The 24,003-nt window shown below is 38.9% G+C and overlaps 1 protein-coding gene across 2 annotated transcripts; it reads left to right on the top strand.

The window, feature by feature from the left end:
- Nucleotides 1-1,507: 1,507 nt before the first annotated feature.
- On the top strand, nt 1,508-7,639 carry LOC124865618 (adenosine receptor A1-like). Of its 2 annotated transcripts, none has more exons than XM_047360862.1 (4): nt 1,508-1,913; nt 4,555-4,894; nt 4,987-5,450; nt 7,144-7,639. In XM_047360862.1, the coding sequence occupies exons 1-4, from the start codon at nt 1,508-1,510 to the stop codon at nt 7,305-7,307; spliced, it is 1,374 nt and encodes a 457-aa protein (XP_047216818.1). In that variant the 3' UTR covers nt 7,308-7,639. The 2 variants fall into 2 exon arrangements, with proteins under 2 accessions (XP_047216818.1, XP_047216825.1); XM_047360869.1 differs by having other exon boundaries at nt 4,987-5,454.
- The last annotated feature ends 16,364 nt before the right edge of the window (nt 7,640-24,003 follow it).

Below are 24,003 nucleotides of genomic sequence, written 5' to 3'. Positions count from 1 at the left end.
TTGCAGCTCTTTTTCTGACCCTAGACCTGTATAAGTCCTGGATGGAGGGAAGGTCAGCCCTGATTATTCTCTCTGCAGTCTTGATTAATCGTTGCAGTCTGGACCTGTCCTGTTTTGTGGATGAGCTAAACCACACTGAGATGGATGAAGACATGACTGACTGAATGATGGCAGTGTAGAAGATGACCAGCAGCTCCTGTGGAAGGTTGTACTTCTAGAGTTGCCTCAGGAAGTACAGTCTCTGTTGGGCCTTCCTCCGAACAGTGTCTATGTGTGAAGAGCATCTCAGGTCTTCAGAGATGGTGGTTCCTAAGAACCTGAAGTGGTCCACAGCCGACACGGTGTTGTTGAGGATGGTGAGGCGGGTGTATAAGGTGGTGTTTTCCGAAAGTCCACCACCATTTCCACAGTCTTGAGTGGGTTGAGTTCCAGGTAGTTCTGACAACACCAGTGTACCAAACTTCAAGATCCACAATACCAAATTCAGAAAAAGGTTAAGAGCCCAGGCAGGGGAAGATTACAAACGAGAGGTTCGAGAGCTGAGGAAACAAGTGACACAGAACAAAGCAACCAAAGTGCATCTGACTAGTGGGGCCGACCTCGCTTATTATGCTGTAATCCACTCTCCCATTGCCGCTTACAAAAAGAGAGAAGACTTGAAGGAGTACAGAGAGAAAATGTGGGTAGCCCTGGAAGAAGGACTGAATGCTGCCATCAACCATGGCCTGAGAAAGGTAACGACATGCCTAGATGGACTGAGATCGCATAACCTGCCATGGGAGTCGGCAGAAAAAGTAGCTATTGCAACAGCACACCATGTAGTCAAGAATCTGCTGACAGATGCCTCACTGACCGAAATAGTCATCGTCACTTCCCTTAGCCAGCATGAGAGTTGGAGCAAGAGAGAACTGGCGTTAGTAGAAAGGATGGATGAGAAGAAGCCGAAAGATCCTCCTCAATTAGAGATATCAAGAATCAAACAAGGGAGTGAAATCAAACCACACCCTGATGAAAAACGTTACCTGCATAAGAGTGAGACCAACCAAGTGTCCCGCCTGGAGAAAAGACCAAAATCAGCAAAGAAAGACGGAACTGCCCCTTCAACCTCCATGCTGGCTGTGGAACGTAGCCTAGCTAATTGCAGCCTGGAAGATCTAGATAAAACAGAGCTGGTTCCAATAAAAGATTTAAAAGCAAAGAAGAAGATGAGACAAAGTCCAGCCCAAGAGGAGCTCCTGAGTCCATTTAAAATGGAGCCCTTGAACCCAGAAAGAGAAGACAGTGAAGTCAGTGGCTCGGAAGAAGAAGAACCATCAGAACAGGAGACCTCTGGTGCAGAGAGTGATGACAGTGAAAGCCTGTTTTCAATCCCAGTGCAGCCGGCAACCCCTCACAAGCCACTCAAAGTAGGACAGAGAAATGGGGAAAAGAAAGCAGTGGAAGTGTTTGACATCTGACGTCTCAGAAAGAATGGCCAGAGACCTGACATGGGGGCCGGTTCAAGCGAATGATGGCCGTCGAGCGTACATACCAGAAGCTGGACAGAGAGACTCACATCCCGGCTGTATGGGCTGACTGCCTGGAAGACAAAGTCAAACTCAGGGTAAAAACAACAGTTGGAGAATGGGCCAACATCCTAATGATGCCATCCTACCACACCCTAGCAACTTATCAGCCCCTGACCAGCAAGTTCAGATCTGCTTATGTTGGAGTTGTGCATGATGTGATGTTAAGAAGACTAAAGAAAGCTGCATACAAGTATGCACAAGAGATCGAGCGACAGGTTGATGAGCTGTCAGCCGAGGAAGAAGAGGAAGAACCTCCACTGCCGTCAGCACCACGCTCCACAAGCAAGCCTATAGGGAAAATGTCTGAACAACACACGGCATCCAGCCCTGAAGCTGATGTTTTTTGTGAGTACAAAAAGATCAAGACCTTAGTTAGAGAGAAAAGATCAGAAGAAAGTAATGAAGATTACATCAAAGATGTGTTGCCGATGATCCGCTCTGAACAGCTGTAAGTCGGGCATCAGCATTGCGCGGTCCGGGATGTTTTCACCCAGCCATGTCTCGGTGAAGCAGAGAATTGCTGATCCGCAGAGGTCTGTGTTTTTACTGGTGAGAAGAAGCAGCTCGTCCATCTTGTTGTTTAGAGAGCGGATATTTGCCAGATGGATTGAAGGTGGTGGTGTTCGTAGTCCTCTTTTGCGGAGTTTTACCAGCGCACTAGCATGTTTCCCTCTCCGACGTCTCCCATTGAGTGCCGCAGCTCCGCTTGCCAGAAGCTCAGTGAACCTCGGATCGATGAAAGATGGTAAAAAAATACCAAGAGAGGACTCTCTGATGTTGAGAAGTTCCTCTCTCCTTAATGAGACCACAGTACTGTGGCTTCAAAAACATATAAACACGCAAAATACACAAACAAAGAGAGAGCGAAGCTCCGAGGCGGCCATCGTCGGCGCCATCTTGGTGATAGTATTTTAGATAATATCTTGTAAATAGGACAATACTTAGTACATTAGTGTAGATTCTCAGTCATCCATGATATGACAATCCTAAGTGCTTAAGCTGAAGGAAATTGGAGCTTCTTCAGTTCTGAACATGGGCTGGAAGTATCAGAGTTATACTAATCGGACATTGACAGGGGCAGTTATGGTCACTTCAGAGCAATCCTAATTGCTAAAAATAAGGTCCATCCCTCGTTAAAAGCTAAAGAAGCTTTTTGGATGAGAGCTTAAAATGTGTTCAAAAACAATCGGAGAAATCCTGTTCAATTTAAGCATTTAGGACAGTACATAATTTTTCCCTAATACATTTCACCAGGGTTAAAAATACAGACAGGGAGCGAAAGATCTTACTTAGACCATTCCTCTTTGCCAAAATTCTCTAGACTGATTATTGTCAAAATTCAATGAAGACCTAACAAGCACCAGGAGCAAAGGTAAAGTGTTCAAGCACATTGATCTTTGTGTTATCCGAAGGTTTTCCGTTGAGCCATGCATCAGAGAAAACATTGAGTACAAAGTGAAGCGACTTTTGGATCTGGGAGTGACAACAAACTCAATTTGACCTGTTCCAGTTTCAGGTTTGACAACTCAGACCAGGCTAACCATTATTAGCAAATCAAGCTAATAACAATATATTACTCTGCCTTTCATAATTTTCAAACACAGTTTGAACTCATTATGCAAAAACAGAAAAAAAGGACGTTTTTCTTATTATTGTGTCTGTGACACAACACTATAAGCTAAAAAATAAATTCGTGGCAATATTTTGGATCACCTTCCTGCTTACAGACTGAATGTATTAGGTTTTTATTTAAAATCCTCATTTTTCCATACACTCTAACAAGGTTTTCATATAGCATTACAGATCCTCCATCACACTTAACATTGGGAATGTTGTGCTTTTCCACATATTTATCCTTTGGAAGCTTTGTTACGAAAAACCCTTTATTTTATGAGCTTTGGATTTATTTACCTTCCTTACCATCCTTCTGATCTCAAGGTGGTAAAAACGGGTCAAATATTAGTCACATCAAATTAAAACTCAAGGGCAACTGATCATAATAATGTACTAATTAAGAGTTCTTAGAGACTCTGATCAACTTAAAAGTAAGATATACATTTTTTGTTTTACTTGCAGACAAGTGAGGCACAGGTGAAAACAAAACAAATTTTTTCCTGAATGCGGGATTATTTCACCCATTAAATGAATTTTCCTATTTTAAAGGCTAGATTTTTTTCCTGGAAATTCCAGGAGATGTGAGATTATGCAACAAAAGATCGCATTTAAAGGTTTTTTGACATCTTTACAGGGGGTGGCAATAAATGTGTATATTCTGCAATTGATTGTTCCATTCTTCCATAACTGTTGTGATATATCATATAATATTTAATGTATAGACATTTTCCACAGGTTTTTATTTGGTATAATTATTTATTTATTTGGTAAAATTGTCTTGTTTTCTGTTTCTAGTTTATGAAGATGTAATTACCATTTCCTATATTCCCTATACCTAAGGTTGGGACCCAGATGAGATTTCTTGAAATTATTTCCATAAAAATTAAACCTAGAAATGGACACCAATTGCAAATTTCTGCCATTAATGTAACATGGTTTAAAAGCAGTGGTAACAAATCATTAACAAATCATTATTTCATTATGCCCCTGTTTAATTGTCTGTACTTATTTCAAGTACTGATGGTTGGGAACATAAATCTCTACATGTTATTTTGTGGTTCAAAAGCTGAAAAGTTTGGAAACCACCGATCTAGAAGTCCTCTTCTCACGCTCCTGGGACATATTCATCAAAGTTTGAGGAGAATTTTTGACTTGCTGATGAAATACAGATGGTGTCTCCATGGAGTGTCATTCAGCTTTCAAGTGCGCACGCATGATCCCATATAAAAGGCCTCTGCTTGTTGCCTCTCTAGGCATTTGTTACCACAATCTGAACAACAAGGAAGGATTATGCTGGATTTTTCTTGCTTTTCTATTTATTATACCTGTGCATGATATACCTTCAAGGAAACTATTTGCTGTCCATTTGCAGTGATGGCTGATTGGGGTTGGATCACTTACACAGTGCTGGAAGTGTTCATTGCTGTGGCGTGTTGCCTTGGGAATGTATTGGTGGTGTTTGCGGTGGCTGTTGGTATCCAAGACTGTCTTCGGAAGCCAACGTTCTGCTTCTTGGTGTCCTTGGCTGTTGCTGACTTTTTGGTGGGTGCAGTTGCGGTACCTCTAGCTGTACTGTTGGACGGCTGGGTGAGTTTGACCTCTCACCAGTGCTTGTTCCTTAGCTGTGTCGTGCTCGTGCTGACGGAGGCCTCCGTCCTCTCGCTGTTGGCTATTGCCATTGACCGATACCTGCGTCTGCACATGCCTTTCAGGTAAAGACGACCTCAGTTTCACATCATAATGTGAATTGTAGGAATAATTTCTTCTTTCATTACCCTTTATTTATTTTTTTCTCTCTTTTCAGATACAAAGTCATTGTCACTCCGAGGCGCACACTGTTAGTTGTGTCTGTCTGCTGGATACTTTCCTGTCTATTGGGTTTCACCCCTTTGTTTGGATGGCACAATCTTTCCGTTGTAGGCTATTATTCCAACAACACACCTTCTACCTCGCCCAACTCTTCCCAATGCACCTTCCTTTCAGTTATCTCCCTGCCCTTTATGGTTTATTTCAACTTTCTTGGATGTGTAATGGCTCCTCTACTTGTCATGATGTTTCTATACATCATCATCTTCTGGAGCCTGCACAAACGTCTGATGAACAGCTGCCCACTAGCACGGGCCTCACTGCTCAGGGAGAAGAGGCTGGCCTGCTCACTTGCTCTGGTACTCACGTTGTTTGGATGCTGCTGGATTCCTCTACACCTGATGAACTGTCTTCTGCTATTCCAGGGACCTCAAGCGGTGATGCCAGGAATGCTTTATACAGGCAGGTCATTGTTGTTTTTTTACTCCTTATACAGATATAGAAATGGCTGCACATTTAAAATAAGGGGTTTGTTTACAGCTTGTACATACATTCATCTAATGTCACATTCATTTCAGGTTCTTAATGTTGATTTTTTTAGGCTGTTGATAATGCAATCAACAACTTCAATGAATTTTCCAAAAACAAAATTGGGTCCATAATTTTAATGTGGCTTTTATCTGATCCACGCAGGCTGGACATTATTCAAGTAGGCTCAAAAATATACACGCATTTACTCTAAATCTTTTAATAAGTTGCACTGCACTTCTTAAAATGTATTTTAGCTTGACAAGGAAAGGCCTATAAGCTCTGATTAGTGATCACGAACAGCTGCAAGCAGGTAGTTTCGCTTTGCCAGCTTAAAAAAAAATATCTGTTTGTGTTGTTAGCACTTAACAGATAAAAAATGGTAAAGTCCAAGAAAGCCAGTGAAGATCTAAAAAAGAAAACAATAAATTGTCATAGGTTGTTAAAATCTTTTGGAGCCATTCTTTAATTAACTAAAGATTCCAGGTCCATTGATGAGCATTATTGTATGTAAGCATGTTATCAGAGAGTGTCACTACTCTACTACTGTCTGCAAGAAGACCTAAAATTTCACCCTCAGAAGAATGGAGCTAACCCAGTAACCACCAAGGCTGCCATTAACCACCGTCACCCTTCAAAGTGACACTAGTTTTATTTTGTTTTAAACTTAGAATGTGTCAAATGCCTTCCGGTAGAAAGCTTTATGGTCATAAGTGACAAGGAATACATTGATTGGCCACAGGGACGTCATAATGTATGTTTGGAGAAGTCAAGCTGAGGTCATCAAACCAAAGAATTATGTGCCAACTGCCAATAGGTGTGGTGGTAGCATCATGCTGTGGTATTGTTTTGTTGATGCATCGAACAAAATGGGTAAAATAATAATGAAAGAGGAATACCTTCAACTTTTTCAACATCACCTCAAAAAACAACAAGATCATTGAAACTTGAGACACAACTGGGCGATTCACCAGGACAATGATACCCCAAAAACATGAGAACTGGCTTTCGAAAAGATACATAAGGCTAGGATTAAGCTTCCTAAAGCAGTTGATGAACTCTATTAAAAGATGTGGGGTATGTTAAAAGTCAGGTCCATGATAAGAAACCAACTAATTTAAAGGACTCTTACAGTCATATATCCAGCCAGAATTATGTTACAAGCTTGTTGCTGGCAACAAAAAGAGTACAAATATTAGAGGGGGTCTATGAATATATGTATGCCAATAAGTATAACTTTGATGCTGTGAAGCTTTGAGAACATCCAAATGAAATTAAGGCTGTGCATCTAAATCTGTTTTTTAAGTCACTGAAGTTGTTTCCTTTGTAAATCATTCCACCCTGGAAACAAAACTGCTAAAACAAATCAACAAGAGCTCAATAGCAATATGACATGATGAGTGTGTGTAACTTTTATATTTTTATGTCATCAGTAACATTTTATTTTTTTAAAGAACAAATAACTATATTTAGACCATAAGGAATCTGTTTTAATGGGAATAACACAATTTATGGCCCAAACACACCAGAACTGTGGCTCCAAGATATCCTTCAAGCTTTTTTTTCATGTGTCAAGTTCTTGCAAATAACAGCGCATTACCTCAGTAACAAATCGAATATTTTCCAGGTATTCTCCTGTCTCATGCCAACTCAGCAGTCAACCCTGTGATCTACGCTTGCCGCATTCCCAAGATCCAGAAGGCCTACAATCAAATTTGGAAGCGTCTCGCATTGAAGTTCAATTGTTTCACCAGAAATAGGCCAATTCAGCAATCTATTACAAGTCATTAATCCACAAAGAAATGCAAATGTGTATATGCAGAAAATGAAAATGGTCACTGTTTGTGGTATTTTGTCAAAAGCTGTACGCTATCATTCTACAGCATTAATGATTCCTGCTAATATTACATTTAAATGTGTGGGAATGAAGAATGCTTACAAAGTTCCCCATAACACACAACACTTGTTTTAATGTAGGCTTTATTTTAGTCAGAGCAGTTTATTAAAACGCCACTAGAGGGGACCATACATCAACAAACCCAATAGTTGCTGTTGAGATAGAATCAGAATTGCAGTGTGTGTGTGTGTGTGTGTGTGTGTGTGTGTGTGTGTGTGTGTGTGTGTGTGTGTGTGTGTGTGTTCTGCGTGTGTGAAAAACAACTTTAACATGCTGCAACTTTTGTGATTTTTGGACAACTGATTTGAGAAGAATGTCATTTTATCGAGATGTACATATCTCATAATCATGTCACAGCTTCATTCCATGAAATAAAATTAATAAAGGTTCCTACAAACTCTCCAATAAGACATTCACCCCTTCTCTATGTTGTCTGAGAACTTATTTAACACTCCAGCAAAGAGATTGTGTTGAATATCCATGAGTGTCCAGTGGGCTCCTCAAGGAAGGCAATAGACTGTATAGTTATCACCTCAGCAGGGTGCAGTCCCACCTACCAAACTATACAACCTACTACCTCACCCTGAAAGCACCCAAGTCACACACTACACATTTACTGATAGGGGAATAATAAAAAAAAAAACACATATTAAATGAAATACTGTATGCATTTTGACAGGGCAGAATGATTGTCCATCTCTGGTTGGCTCAGCTGTCTCCTTGGGAAAGACAGTAGATTGTATAGTTATCTGAAAAAGAGGTTAAAGAACCCCACAACTATTCAATCTACTACCTCAGCCCCAAGGACACAATCCATGCTGCATCCACCTCAAACATCCACAAAGGTGACTTTCCTGCAAGGGTACAGAAAAGAGAAGCAGAGAATGTTACCTTAATTAAATATTTTTTTTAAATGTGCTGGATGTAATTTCAGCAAATGTTCATCTTCAATAAAATGTTGACCGACAAGTCCCTGTAGAACCGAGTGGGACTAATTTCTTGGCTTTTCTTAAAACCATTTCATAGAAAATCCCAGTTTTTGGCAAAAGTTACTCATGCGTCCTGTCAAGTATTCGACAGCCACAAATTGGGAAAACGATAATCACTATAAACCAAAGAAGACCAGCGGAATTACACAAATCCTTACTGATCAGCCTAGCTTTCCTGTTGCAAGAATGAAATTTCTAACAATGTTCCCATAAAATAAATCACAGATAAATAATTTAAAGGTATGAGGACATCCGAAAGTCAGCACTAGAAAAGCCTTACAAACAACTCACTGGCTTCCTGAGACTCTGACATGTGACTGAATGAGGAAAGAAAAAGAGAGAAAGAGCTGTTCGAATCTGTGCCAAGAATCCTTCCCGGTTTTGGCAAAAAACTGAGCTCATTCCAGCGGGGCTATCCCTGCGTTTGAGTGGCTGCTGCTTCTCAGGCGGAGGTACGCTCACACAGATGCCTGCAAACACGGCTTCCACCAGCTGTCTCTGATCGAATACAAAAGCTGGGATTCTGCCCCCCAAAACACAACAAGGGAAAACAAAATGGCGTCTTGCAATGCTTCGGCCATTTTAGGTCTGCTTAAAAACATTACAAGGTCCACCTTGCATGTCTTTTTTTTTTTTCATTTCTGAGCCTGCAGACCTTACACTGATGATATAACAGCTGTTGTATCACCAGTTAAAGAAGATCAATCTTGTGCCAAGCAATGAGCTGAAGCCAACCGACCCTGACGACACTTAATCACAAACGCTGAAGCAAAGGGAAACTATTTCTTATCAGACAGCTGGACAGTTCACAGAGAAGGGAGTGCTCACATGCACATGCAACTCAGGTCGAGGTTGAAATGTGCCAGTAGGTTAACGCAGCAGCAACTTTAGGGTTAATAAGCGCCATACTAAATGCCAGGCCCAGGCCTCTGAAGACACAGAAGGGGTTAGAAGGTGCACTGCTTGCATAAATTAGCATACAGCCACAACCCCTGAGACTTGGTCCAGACTAGCTTGTAGTTAGTATGCTGTAAACCCCACTAGCCTGATTACAGAAGACCAGACAGGGAGAATGGGACAGGGGGTGTGTGTGCTGGCATGATGCCCACCTCTGCCACAATGGTAGTAGCAGATCTATGAGCTGTGTTTGTTCGCCAAGAAGCCTCTCCTTGACTAGAGCTGAGGGAGGTGAACAGATTATTTGGAAAGCTTTGTCAAATAAATGATGATTACAAAAATTAAATGCTTGTGGTTTAAATGCAAACGATTGACGTCCCATTCTGGCAAAGGCTTTAGAAACACCAAGGCCGAACCGTGTCAGTCAAGTGAGCTCTTCCGCTGTCTAAAGGCTGCGAACATTTTCTAAGCTACATAAAAAAAGAGGCCGTGCACGACCCAGCTGGGGTAAATCCTTCTCTGTATCAGCAGTTATAGAATAAATGCCCCCTAGCTGGGGAGAGTCTCAGACAAGAGATGGAAGAAATGTATAAATCTCATCTGACCATCTGACTGTCTTTGCATCTGTTGCTGCTGAATAAAGGCTACAAGTCTTCAAGTTCCTATTAAGAGTGAGCCAAGAACCGTGAACATTGTGCCCTCTTGCCCTCTGATAACACTACTCTGCTGTGAAAGCAGGAGATATGTTTTTCTGTGAACTGTTTCCTGTTTCAGCACAATCATTTGTCTTTGCACGACAGTTACAAGTTTTTCCTGAAGTTTTAAAAACACTGCGTGAGTTACTACTCTTATTAAGTCCTTTTATGATGGTCTCAGCAGATAGCGTGTCGTATCTACACGGTCAACAAGTTGTTTTTGAGAAAAACAGATTAAAGCATTGTTTGACGGTTGTAACGATATGGGACTTTACAGAAATATCTCATAGAAGTCAAATAAATTGCTGGTAAAATATAAATAAAAGCTCTTGTTGCAGTTACATCCATCCCTTTCTTTCCTTTCTTCGTAAATAGAAGAAATGGCTGTTATAAATGGTGCTAAACAAAATCACCAGTATTTATATGCACATTATACAATCTTGAAGCTTCAATTAAAATTTTCCCTTCTGTCCAAACACAGGTAAAAAAAATCGCTTCTCTGGCAATCCATGCAAAAATAAATATAATAAATATTATAGAAACAAAAGGCCTTAGCTTAGGCTCACTCCCACCTGGATTTGTTAAGATTTGCTACTCAACTAACACACAAATGAATTAGTAACTAGTAACCCCGCCCCCCAAAATAAACGTGCTCACAGAAGATTCAGCTGCCAAGAAAACTCCTCAAATTTGGAGCAGATTATTACAGGAAGCAGAGGCAAGGAAATACCTACTGGCATGCCTGGTCCTTTCGTCCACGACACGGGATGAATGCTTGGCACAGAGACACCACAGAGGAGGGGGGGGGGACCGACGATTGGTGCAGGTTCTTGTGTGTGTTTTCTTCCTTCCTACTCACTCCCTCTCTCCCTGAGTTTTGTGCCAGAATGGGCAGCCTCTCTGTGCCAAGCAGAATTTCAATAAGGAGTAAGGAGGTGGTGGGCAAAAAAAAAGGAAAAAGAGGAGAAGGAGATACAGTGGGGGAGCTGGTGTTGGCAAAGGAAACATGCCACACAATAGATGGAAGGATGAAGAACTCTCTATGTTAAGGGAAGGCATACAGATGTCTAGTCTCACACCGGCCAGGCTTTCTGATCCTCTGCTTAAAAAGTGATATAGAGAATTTATTAAACCGTCGTTTTTCATATTCCTACCCATCCAAAAAAGGCCTCACTCCTAGATTTAATAACGAAGGATGCAAGCTCTGAGCCTCCTCCATAATACTTGGCATGGTGCCTGCTTTGATGTTCTTCATATCCTCATCAATGTGGCTAAACACTCATGGTTCATACTCATATGTGTATGTACATACACAGGTGTAAGGCCATATGCACTTACTTACACAAAAACAAACAGCACATTTGCCTCACCTGCCTGCATTTAAGGACCTACTGCTTAACTGGCTAATTTAATTAGATTGTTCTGCATACAACTAAATATAATTATACAGATAACAAACCTGGACTGAGACGTCAGCGAGAGATAAAAATATGACAGTGGCCTTGCTAAAAGGGAGAAAAATAATTTGTGGACTGTCAAGTGCTTCCCAAATAACACACGTTTTTGTAGAGCGTTAGTTCAAGCAGCCAAAGCCATAAACTGGAACTAAACTATTATTACATAAATATAATTAAAAATAACCACACAAGCTTATTTACAACTCTGTATTCAGTACAATTAACAGAGCTCCCCGTGCTGAAATTGTAAGTAATATCTTCAAATACTTACCAGCTTTGTGCAGGCCACTAATCAGTATTAGGATATATAATATATATATATATATATATATATATATATATATATATATATATATATATATATATATATATGGTTTTTAAAAGCTACAGATTTAAATCGGTTGAAATGTCAAACTCTTCCATCTATTCTCCGGCTGGAAGGAGTATGATATAACGAAATATTGTCCTTCACCATCTTTTGCTGTGCACTGCTGGTTAGCTGGCTAAAATAAACTTCATAAACTTTCCTCAAGCTGCCAGACATATTTGGCTGTAAACATCAATAGGCAGTTTAAACTAAAGGAGTGACACCCATCACTTTTATTAGGTTGAAACTGATTTTAAGGGCGCAGCACAAATGTAGGTGTAGGGGTGTAAGCGAGTGAACTATGTACATGAGGCTTTAGTCTTCAACACGGGAGTCCTGGGACTTGAACCCCCTCTCTCTCTCTGCCCTTGTTTCCTGTCTATACGCTGTCAAAACATTATCTGAAAAATAAAGGCCACTAGTGCTGCACAAAATAAAACTGGTTGTAAACTGCAGTCAGCAAACTACAACAGCAGGCTTGCTCATCAGAGAAGACAGTCTGAGTATTTACCCAACAAATATTCAAGGTGGAATTGCAGCAAAGTCAGTAACTTGATGCAAACTGTCATAATAAACTGAACTTGACTGCATTGTTCTTTTACTAATCAGATTTCAATGTCTGTAATTGACCTTAACTGTGTCTATATCATTTGACTGAACTGATCATACATTACTATCTCTAAATCTTTTGTAAATTGCCTTCAGATAACCTTTTTTGGGAATTGCTTTAAAATAAAAAATAAACAAAACTGAATTACTCTATAAAGAGCAGAATGACAACGAAGTACATTGTTCTGCAAAATAAGTACTTGCTAAATTGCTTCTAAATTTAACAGATGTTTATTCTATAGTTTTGCTAAAGTCTATATAGCAAAATCAAAACAACAGATAACATTATCATAACTCTATCAATAAATAAAGTAAAAGTTTCACAGATTACAAACTGCTTGTAATCCGCTTGAAATAATTCTGTCTAGTTTTGATATTGTGTTTTCCAGTTTGTTGAGATCTAAGCTGATTCCAATACTAAAACAAGATTGTCTTTGCTCCTGTTTTGTGTTTTCAGAAATTTTATAAATGTTTCGTAAATCTGTTACTGAGTTGCAAAGAGCTCCTATTCCATATGCCATTATTCAGTTCAGATTTGACCGCTCTAAATATCTTAGACTTTGAAACAAAGGTCCAAATTCCATAAAAAACAATTTAGCAACAATACGAAGGCTCCAAAGCAGAGGCTAACATTAACATTGTTTGTGACTTACACTAACAATAAGCAACTATTGATATTATCACAGTGTATACAAATAATTTATACCTTGTCTGTCACTCTGTCGCAGTTTCTTTTTCTAATTTGTACCCAAAATACTGCCACAAGAGAGATTTGAAAATGTCTTTGCTGTTCTTGTAAACAAGTGTTGTCGACCAGTCCGACATGTGGTCACAGGCTAGTCATCTTCACATCTGGGGCAGCAAAAATGGCTAATTGGCTAAAACTACATAGCCCTTCTTGAGACAGATTTGACTTTGACAAAAAAGATTGTGGTGTCTATAATATGTGGTTTAACAATTACTATGCTTTTATACTATTTTTCTATATGGGTCATAGAGTAATGCAGTGATGCCACCCCCCCTCCACACAACTGTTGCTATGCACTGCCAGTCAGCTGGCTGAAAGAAGGCTAATAAAAGTTTCCCTTGCTGCTACAGAAGAAAAATTCGGCTGCTTAGAATTATTTCCAGGGGCAAAAACCACAGACAGTCAAGGTGTGCGGATTAAAGAGGCAACAACCCTAACTGTAAAAATTACAGTTGGCAAGTTCTTTTAAATTAAAGCTATTACATCATGTTATGGATTTTAGCTTTTAAACTTTGAGCCAATGCACTAATACCATAAAACTGTGGTATTTTTCTCAAGGCTATTATACCATGACAATGTCATACCAGCTGATCTCTATGTTTATGTTTAAATTAGGTTAAGGATATATTTTCCAAAACTTTAAGAAGGATAAATAGGCATCTAGTCATAAAACCAAATGTCTATGCATTCTGAGAACAGTCTGGTGTTTCTTTAAAGGTTTGCTTCTTTCCTGATACATCAGAAAAATATATAATATTTAACTTCCTCCATTTACACTTCCCTTCCTCTCTTAGATTTTTCAACTCAGATTTTTTTTCCCTATTTAGATGTGCCGTTACCATGGTTTCAAATGTTTCTGATGGCTTACAGTGCTTATCTGACGTGTCATTACACGCCCACGTTATAGCATTTACAAATTCTATAAACAGGCATGCACATGCAACCGCAATACACACACACACACACACGCGCGCACACACACATATATATATATATATATATATATATATATATATATATATATGTGTATTTATAAATGCCTGTGACTATACATAGGCACAGGTATTCCTTTGCAAAACAGGTATGTGCATTTGCATGCATGTTTTTTTATTCTTTTTTTAGATGCGTGCAAAAGTGCAAAGTGGTGTATGTCAGGATAAAACAGCTGCAGCTTCCTGCATGAGAGAAGAAACTTCCTGTTGCCTCGCTGCAAACTGAGGCCGGTCAGCCACGATATCAGCCAATCAACTGAGCTAAGGCTGAATGCAGGAAGTTAGCCTGACTGCCTCTAGGAGAAAAAAGCTCAGAAGCATTATGAGGCAACACGATAAGTTCATCTGAGGATAAGAGAGGGGCGGGGAAAGAACTCTCCCACTCCTAACTCTCTCTTTCTGCCTCTACTGTAATTCTTGTTCTCTATTTTTTCTCAAGCTACTTTCTTTAAATGCTGCTCTTACTTCAGTAACCTAATGAAAGTTGTTCTTTTTTAAGAACCTAAGTCTATTAGGCATTAGTTTGCAGCCTAAATCTTTGCAAAGCAAAGTGAAATAGCAAAGCCTGATGAAAAGAAACTGGCAGCAGCTTACCCAAGAATTTTTGAGGGGCATGTTGAAAGGGTCTGCTCGTGTTTACACGTGGCATGTAGGCGCCATTTTAACACCAACCCCTATTTAGACCTAGATACAGTAGGGCAAGAAGATATTCAGATACAGTCGAAACTTTACATGCCAGTACTTCATTATAGTTCTACAAGCAGGTTAAGGAAAGGGGAAAGCTGTTTGTTAATCCATTTGTTCTGTTCTCTCTAAGTCAAAAGTAGCATCTGTATTTGCATTTTTTGTACTTATTCTGCCTCTGACATGTTTTTAGTGATCTTATTACAGTTAAACATTAGTCTTATGCCTATTTTCAGGAAGTGACAAACAATGATGACTCTTCAGCAGTATACAGGACATTCTTCTCTACAAAAGCAGATTACCTTCTGCTTTAATGTTAACAACTGAAAACAACAACTTGCATTCTTTTTGACATACTTATATCAACTGTATGCCTGAACTTAGTTTCATTTCTGTTAGAGTTTTCCCTTAACTGTAAAGTGTTGTATATTTATATGTAATCGCCTGTGAGACAATGTTTCAGGACAAAGACCCAACTTTTAGCGAACTGCCACACCCCTACATTGCAGAGAGATAAATGACATGTGCATTTGAAAAAATGCACATGTTGCTGAGTTGGCTGCCACTCCTCACCCTAGCATTACCATTGCCACACAGTGCACACAGTTTAGAGGGAAAATAATAAACTATGTTATTGATATCTTCATGCTACCTATCAAAATGGCGTCGGGGAACGAGCTCTTCCACTAGTCCACTAGTCCACTCAGGTCAGCGGTTAACTGACCTGAGCTCTCTGAGTCGACCCTTTGAGGTTAGAAGTCACCAAGAGAGCCCGCTTTTCCTAATGCCAGTCTCCAAAAAGACACCTGTAAAGCACAGAAAGCCACAAAGAGACTGTGTACCACCATGTCAGAGCCTGCTGGTGCAATGAGGGGGATGGAGGAGGAAGAAGAGACACAGTAAGCAGCAGAAAAATGGTCAGCAGCAAGTTGGTCTCTTGGCTCAAGAAAAAGTTTATCTCGCTATGTCCATTTAGCCAAAATGGTGGCGTACGCTGTGTTTCATGGCAAGCACGATGTGGTGTGACAACCAGCGATGTTACACACGTTTTACAGGAGGAAGACCATGATGGAAGACAGAGAAGAAGGTGAGAGGAAACTGCAGGAGACAAATTATAGAACAGTAAGATAAAAAGAGATGTGGTAGGGACCGAGGCAAAAAAATACCTGAGGCCTGTGTGTGGTGAGGCAGGCGGGCGACGGGCTGGCTGGGCCAGACGACTGGCTGAAAAGAGGGCCGTGATGGCGGGAAGAAGGGAAGCGAGAGGAGTAGAGCGCACCCTCTGAGAGCTACACCCCCTTTCCCACAATCCCCTCCTACTGGCGTGAGTACGTCCATCCGTACAAAGAGTAACAGAGGGACGTCAGCTCTTACACAGCCCTGTAATCAAACAAAAAAAAATGCTCAAACCAGCATATCAAACACAGTGTGCACAGCAAGGAGAAAAGAGCTTAAAAACCGAGCCGCCATAGACTCACCTTACTTGCAGCTGCGTATAACCAAAGAAGACTTTAACTTGTGAAAAGATACACTGAGAAAGAGAGAGGACAGATCAAAACACAAACACACACATGATCAATTCGTCAGCTTTTGGTGCGCCCTCTGCTCTGCCCTGTGATGTGTTTGCCTCGGTCGGCCTGCCCACTTTGGCACCGCTGCCAAGAGGGAAGCAGAGAAAAGGGAGGGCAGAATCGGGCGGCGGGGGGTTGCTGTGTGGGGAGGACATTGAAGGAGGAAGGGAGGGACATGCTGTAGTGAGGGGAGGAAGAGAGAGAAGGAGGAGTTAAGAAAGACTGTGTCACGAAAAGAGAAGAAAAAGAGAGGGAGAGGAAGCATAAACACTCATGAGCAGACACGGTGACACAAAGCAGCGAGCCAGCAGCAAGGAGCACTGGCGTACATTTGCATGTTAATCATCCAACATTAGAAAGCGCATGCCGGAAGAGACGCAAGCAGGTCCAGACATTTCTGCTGTCTTGATACATCTCGCCATGTTTTTACAGTCAGGAAATAAAAAACAATGTCAAATCCAACTCTAAGCCGTTGCATAGTTTTAGTCAAAAATAAGAAGTCGCGCTAGAGTCAATGTTCAAAACATCAGTTGTGCCCAATTTCTTCACCGTCTCCCTTCTTCAGAGCCCTACTGAGTGAGAGGGATTTCTACACGTTCAGCTAAATGAATCAGTGGGTGAGCAGTGAGGATATTCCAGGGAATTACATTTTTTCTTCTTCTTTTAGTCTTTGGCATTTTCCCAGATCTCCCTTTGCATTCTTACATCAACATGAGTGGAACAGCAATCAGCATGATGCGGCTACTATATTATATCAATCATTACGAGAAGAAAGATAGATCAGTTTACTCATATATGGCCAACCTTCTCTATTGCAGCCAATCTCTGCTGTTTGAGCTGCTGTCCCGAGACAAGCCAACCAATCAGAGCTCACTTCTGAGTCTGTATTATTTTGAAAATGCTGAAGTCAGTTTCAAAAACATCCATAATTTAAAAACATTAAATGACAAAAACAAACTTTATCTCTAACATACCATTACCTATGTTTAGGGAAAAATTAAAGCTGGTTTGTATTAATTAAACACAACATCATTTTTTTTTTTTTTTTTTTTAAGTAGCTGTCCCGGAAACAGACTTAAAAGATAATAGCACACAGTTTTGGAGGGGTTCCCCTTGTCCTGCAAGGCTAACTGCGGTGACAAAACAGACCACCAAAGTCCAGCGTCTCTGCTCAAAGTCCACAAGACTTTTCTGGAAGATAGCACAAAGGCCACACACACACATTCATACTGTACACACACGCAAACACTTTTGATGTGAACGATCCGGTTCTTCCATGGAAGCCGAGATTCAGCCAGCAGGTTGGACAGCCCCGCAATGTGACGTCATGTCTCCTTTGTCGTTATGAATTTATTTCTCTCCTCAGCTGAACCCTCTGAACCCAAGGTCTCCTCCAACCCAAACCCCCCAGACACACACCCTCCTACATTCTTTCCCCATCCCCGTTCTGTCCTCCAGCCCCACATTTACCCCCTGCCAACGGAGGCAGGCAAATACAGTATGGCTTTAAAAAGGAATAAGAAGAAGACAGAGGAGCGACCGACAGAGGGAGGAAAAAGAAAAGGGTCCAGATGTCCGTCTCACTTTTTTTTTCTTCTTTTCTTTTTCGATTGGTCCTCGTGTCTCTTCCTGCTTGGCTTGTAAAAGTTTCAGCTGCATGGCAGGCCGGCCTCTTTTGGCATCTCTCCAGCTCTCGACTTTGCTGTCCCCCCTGCCAGCGAGAGAAGGAAGAGAGGACAAATATAGTCACTGCTAAACTGTACTGTAACGTTGGGCAGGTAGATGTGCAATGGAAGCACAGCTATCATTTTACTTCAAAATAACACATGAGAGTAAAGTATATTTCCTTAATGGGTTAAGATGGCGTGTAGAGTTTGTAAAAACTGTCCCACTCTGTGATGTTTGCCTGTCTGTAACTGGCTCTGATAGCTGCAAGTGATAACAATGTGTTTTAGTGCTCACACCCTGTTCCCACAAGGACATGTTCCAATCTTGTTTTCCTCGTATCAAACTGCTGTGCCTAACTCAAATATGCACAAGAAAAAAAACTATTTGCATCTTGAAATAGTTATATTTATTTGAATTCAATATGACTCCTAGATAAATTTCAAGTAATCATAAACAAACTAGATGGACTATGAAAATACATTTGTACACTAAGTAGTAGTAGAGGAAGACATAGCATTATGTTACTGATTTACTGAGGTGATAGTGCTATACTTTAACACTGTGGTAATGTTTTTTGTCAGAGTAAGCTATAGCTGTTTATAGCAGGTTTTATTTTACAGTATTTAACTCCAATTCCAATGTATAGATCTTTACAAGACAACCAGGTTCAACTGATTTCTAATAATATTTGCTCAGACCAAATCAATACAATCAACTCATACAGGTGGATTCAAGTTCAATTAAATCGTAGTACGATGTAGTCAAATTTAGTGGCATTCCGACTAGCTCAGTCTATAATCACGAAACATAAAACAAATTTAAGATTATATCCTTCAAAATACATACAAATACAAATAGTGCAAAAGCTGAAGAAAAGGAAGGAAAATAAAGACAGGGAAAAGTAACACGGTCTTTATTAGTATTACTAGACCATACTTAATTATGGATTTATATTTAAAAACTATAATTTAATTCTAAAAATGATGATAATACATTATGTTGAGGAGCAAGCTCAAGTCAGAGTTTGCATATAAGGATGCAAATGCAAAGTCTGTTACCTGCTATTCTTATAAATAGGGTTGAAAGCAATTACCTGCAATCTAGCATATTTACCATCATCAATGTTTCTGTGTACAAAATAAAACTTTATAACCCCTGAGTTTTTTTTTTTCTTCACTGAATGTACTCAAATAAAGGTTTGATATACTTTAGAAAAAATAAATAAATAAATTGAATAAATAATAGAAAACAAATAAGTTTATAACTGTAACAGAGCCATCTTTCCACTAATTCTTGATCTTTAAAAAATTCAAATAAACAAATCAGAGTATTCACTTCCTGAATTAACGCCACCTACCTTACCTAGGTAGGATGGTTTTCTGCCTTAGAAATAAATAAAAAATAAAAAAACACAAGGATGCTTTTTAAGCACATGCGTCAAAATATCTGTCTTGTGTCCAAAATAAGTTTACGCATAAACTGTTCAACAGGTGGTCTAACGGTGTTTTTTTCCTCCTTTTGATTAGCTCACTGACAGAGACCAATAAAACACACAGCTTTGGTAACTATTGTCACCTGCTGTCGAAAAAAACGCACGTTGTTGGACTATTATAATGAAACCTTTATGGTTTATTAGCTGCCTTAGTTGGCTAATGGCCATTTTGTTCACGTAGGAAAATGAAGCGCGCCATCTAGTGGCTGACATATGCAGATGCAGCTTGTACGCTTTAACACATCCATACTTACAGTGAAGCATGAATTGTTACTGATACAAATAAAAATTATATCTAAACCATGATTATGTTTCAACTTTAATGTGGAAATACTTTGGGAGTATAATGAGAATCTTCATCAAGGTTTGTGTTTCTAATTGTAAATGACCAACTTAAGAAATTGGATAAGAAATAAATGTGAACTATTAGATATTGAATTAGACTTCTCTTTTCTGATAATACATTTGGACATTCTATGTTTAAATTGTATTTTAAACAGTATTGCATTGTTGTCTTTAAATGATCAAACAATGCTAACCAAATAAAGTACGTTATACCAACTGGGCAGAAAAGAAGGAGGTCAGGTAGAGCAACACACTGCCCATTTCATCTTCGGTTCCTTTTATGTCTAAATGGGAGTAGTTAAATGAACAAAGGAATTAAAACCAAAAGTCTGCCAACCATTTTAAAAGTAAACAAGCTGAACATCATTTAAAAAAGGCTGCAGTTTATTCTAGTATCTTTATTAACCTAGGCATGTTTTAAAAGAATACTTAAATAACAATTAGATGTGTTTTAAGGTTTTAAATTAAAAAAAACTTGCTGACCTTAATTTTTTTATTTTATATTATTTGATTTTATTTGCACAATTTATTACAGATCAATAATTTCAAGGAAAAAAATTATGTTAACAGTGCAGGAAGAGGCAAAAAGCCCACAGCATATGAAGCCTCCACCCAATAATCCAACATTACAATCTGTGTTCAGTGGATTCATATAAAACTAAAAGCATATTAACACTGCCTTCAATATATTAATGGGTCTTAGAATACAATATGTAACAGTAGCAAAGGCCACAATCACATCTCTTCAAGTAAATACAGCTTAAAATAACATTTGAACTGTTTTACAGAATGCCCACATTTTGCTAAGTGGCAAAAGTCATTCCAAAGTTTAGCTTCCCTGTATCGGACAGAAAACAGACATCTGCCAATATTTGGGAGTATGGAGCACTGAACTCTGGCAAGTTAAGTAAGAATGAATCTCCAAGTTTGAATTAAAATAACAAGTGAAAAGCAATGGTATATTCTCCCGACTTTCATAAATCTTGTAAACAAAAATACTAAATTATAAAATGTTAATGTGAAACATTGTAAGAATCTGTAGGTCCTTAAACAGAGGAGCAGAAGGACAATAATAATCTGATGGAGTTGCACTTCTAACAAAGCGTTTTTGAAAGCCATCATTTTTTAAAGCATTATCGGAAAGGTACTTCGCAATAAAATAGATATGGGGATATCAAACTATCATAAAGAGTGAGCAAACAGGCTGCAGTGATGTAATGACTAAGCCTCTTTATTATACCATTAGATTCATGTATTTTCCTGCAGAGCCAATCAGTATGATCTTTCCACCTTCAGCTCTCACCAACAATAACTCCAAGAAATGTTGTTAAGGATACTTGTGGTATCACTATGTCATCAATGACTATTTTGAAACATTTTCCAAAATACAACCTTTTACCACTGAACATTTTTTAGATGTAATTTATTTAATCTAAGCCATGAAACATACTGAAAGCAAGACTAGCATCCTTCAAAACCGAATCAAAAATGTGTAAATAAGAGAGATGCAGGGTTGTACCATCAGCAAATATAACTGGGGAAAAATATTGGAAACATTTGATAAATCTTTTATGTATATCAGGAAAAAACAATGGGCCAAAAATGGAGTCTTAAGGGGCGCCACCAAGTCTTAAGATATGATGATTTACAATGCTTCTGACAGATCAATGAAAATGCTATGAAATAATTCATTATTTTCAAATGCAGAGGCCATATATGTTGGAATGATTCTTCCTAAAAACCATATTGGTGTTTGTATATATTTGGGTGGGTTTTAATATATACTTCTTGTATAGTTTATTCTTTTTCCTTAAAGATTTCTGTAACTATGCTGTAAACCAAGGCTTGTTGAAATCATGCTTACTCTTCCTAGCAAAATCTCTAATTGGAAAACACTGATTACAAACAGAACTTATGACATATGAATTATTGATAAGCCAATTCAGCATTTTTTACCTGGACTTGAATATCATAAACTGTGTTCTAGTAAATATTCGCCAAATTATTTAAAAATCTGGTAATATTTGACTTGTTTATAATTCTTTTGTTAATCAAGTTTTTGAAGGCTTAGCTCTGTTTACCCTAACCATAGATAGCTGAGATATGGCAAGATGGTCCAACAAGTCTAAAAGCAAAACCCCCGATTTCCATACATTATTTAGAGAGTTAGTTAGGATGTTATCAATCAAAGTTGCAAACTGAGACAACTGTCAGTGTAAAAAACTGCAAAGATCAGACAAATCAAATGGTGGAAAAAAGTTCACATCAGGGTTAACGGCAGAATTGTATGGGTTTGTTTTCCAGGCATCAAATGGTTTATATCTCTCATTTTCAAAGTGAGATTTATTGTGGTCCATTATTTGAAGTTAAAAGCTAAGTAATCAAACCAATCAGAATTCAGAGAAAGTGCCCAGTATTAAAACCCGTATGTCTACATCAGATATTTGCCTAAACTTTATTTAGGTGATTTTCACATTGGTGGATGGACAATTATCATATCTTAAGTATGCTCTGTCGAGTTGTCTTCATTTCTAGAAGAAGATCTCTTCTTTTCTGTTTTCCCAGGAACCTTGCTTCCTAGGAATCTTGCCTCCTGGGAAACGTTTGTAAAGGCAGGTTCAGTTTCAGACATGTTTGTACAAGTCAGACACCAGCAGAGTCAAGCTGATTTTAGGAACACTGTCGTTTGGTTTGTCAACAATGTGATTTTCCTTTGAAGAATTTTTAAAATTCAGCATAATAAGTTGGCCTAAATATAGATTAGCTCAGATTAGGTCAAGAACAGTGCATAGAGATCTAATGGAATGGGTTTCCATCACAGGGTAGCTGCATCCAAGCTTTATATCACCAAGTGCAATGCGAGGCACTGGAGGCAGTGGTGTAAAGCACGCCACCACTGGACTCTACAGCAGTAGAGATTTGTTCTCTGTAGTGATGAATCATGCCTTCCTGTCTGGGATTTCAATGGATGAGTCTGGGTTTGGCAGTTGCCAAGGAAATCCTACTTGCCTGCCTGCACTGTGTCAAGTGTAAAGTTTGGTGCAGAGGGGATTATGGTGCGGGTCATTTTTCAGCAGTTGAGCTTCCGCAAAATGAACTCTTCATGCTTCAGTATACCAAGACACTTTGGACAGTTTTGTGCTTCAAACCTTGTAGGAACAGTTTGAGGATGGCCTCTATTTGTCCCAGCATAATATTGCACCACAGTGTATCAGTTGTGATCTGATGAGTTTCAATATTAGCAATCAAAGAGAAAAAGCTGCAAACACTGATTTCACTAAAGTATCTTAATTCCCTAAAAAAATTATTATTCAGAGTGCTAAAAATGACTGAAGAGTAACATTCAGGAACAATCACCAAAATTAATTTTTACAATAAAGTGAGTCTAGCCAGTCATTTTTTACACCCCAGTTTTACAAGTCACATTAGCATCAAAGACACTATGAAGGTTCACATATGGCATTTTTGGGAAGGTTATGTTGTACATTATGCACCAAATCATTCTGACTAATCCTAGTTTAATGGGAAATCTTTAGAAAATGAATCCCATTTTTAATGATTATCAGCCAGCTCAGGATAAAAGGGTTCACTCAGTGATTCAGTGGCCATTGTGACAACGGCAAATGTGTGTTGCCAGGTCTCTTTTATTTTGTTTTCCTTTTAAAACAATTTTTTTAAGTAACATTATCTGCATTTGCTTTATTAAAAAAACAATCACATGAAATAATAAATAAATAGACCTGAAAATCTGCAAAATACACCATTAACATTGAAATAATAGAGATCATAGTTAAATATTAAAATGCTCTTCAGTGCAGTGGGAAAGGCTTACCAGATGTCAAAACGTAGATTAGCACCTTACTTTTTGTGAATATGTCTACATGGCTTTATCAGTGATTTTATCTTGGCTTTTGCTAAATGCAATTTTCATAAATCTTTGTTATATACAGTTAAGAGTTAGTTATTCTTAACATTTTTCGTGGCTATATAGAATTTAGAAATTAAGGTGTGTAGTACAAAAATGTCCATAAAGGAGCCTCAAACTGATCAGTAGAACAAACTCTCTAATTTGCTTT

The sequence above is a fragment of the Girardinichthys multiradiatus genome, chromosome 1, assembly GCF_021462225.1.
Source record: "Girardinichthys multiradiatus isolate DD_20200921_A chromosome 1, DD_fGirMul_XY1, whole genome shotgun sequence".
NCBI lineage: Eukaryota > Metazoa > Chordata > Actinopteri > Cyprinodontiformes > Goodeidae > Girardinichthys > Girardinichthys multiradiatus.
Note: the sequence above shows the minus strand (reverse complement) of the source record. Positions and strands in the feature narration are given on the sequence as shown.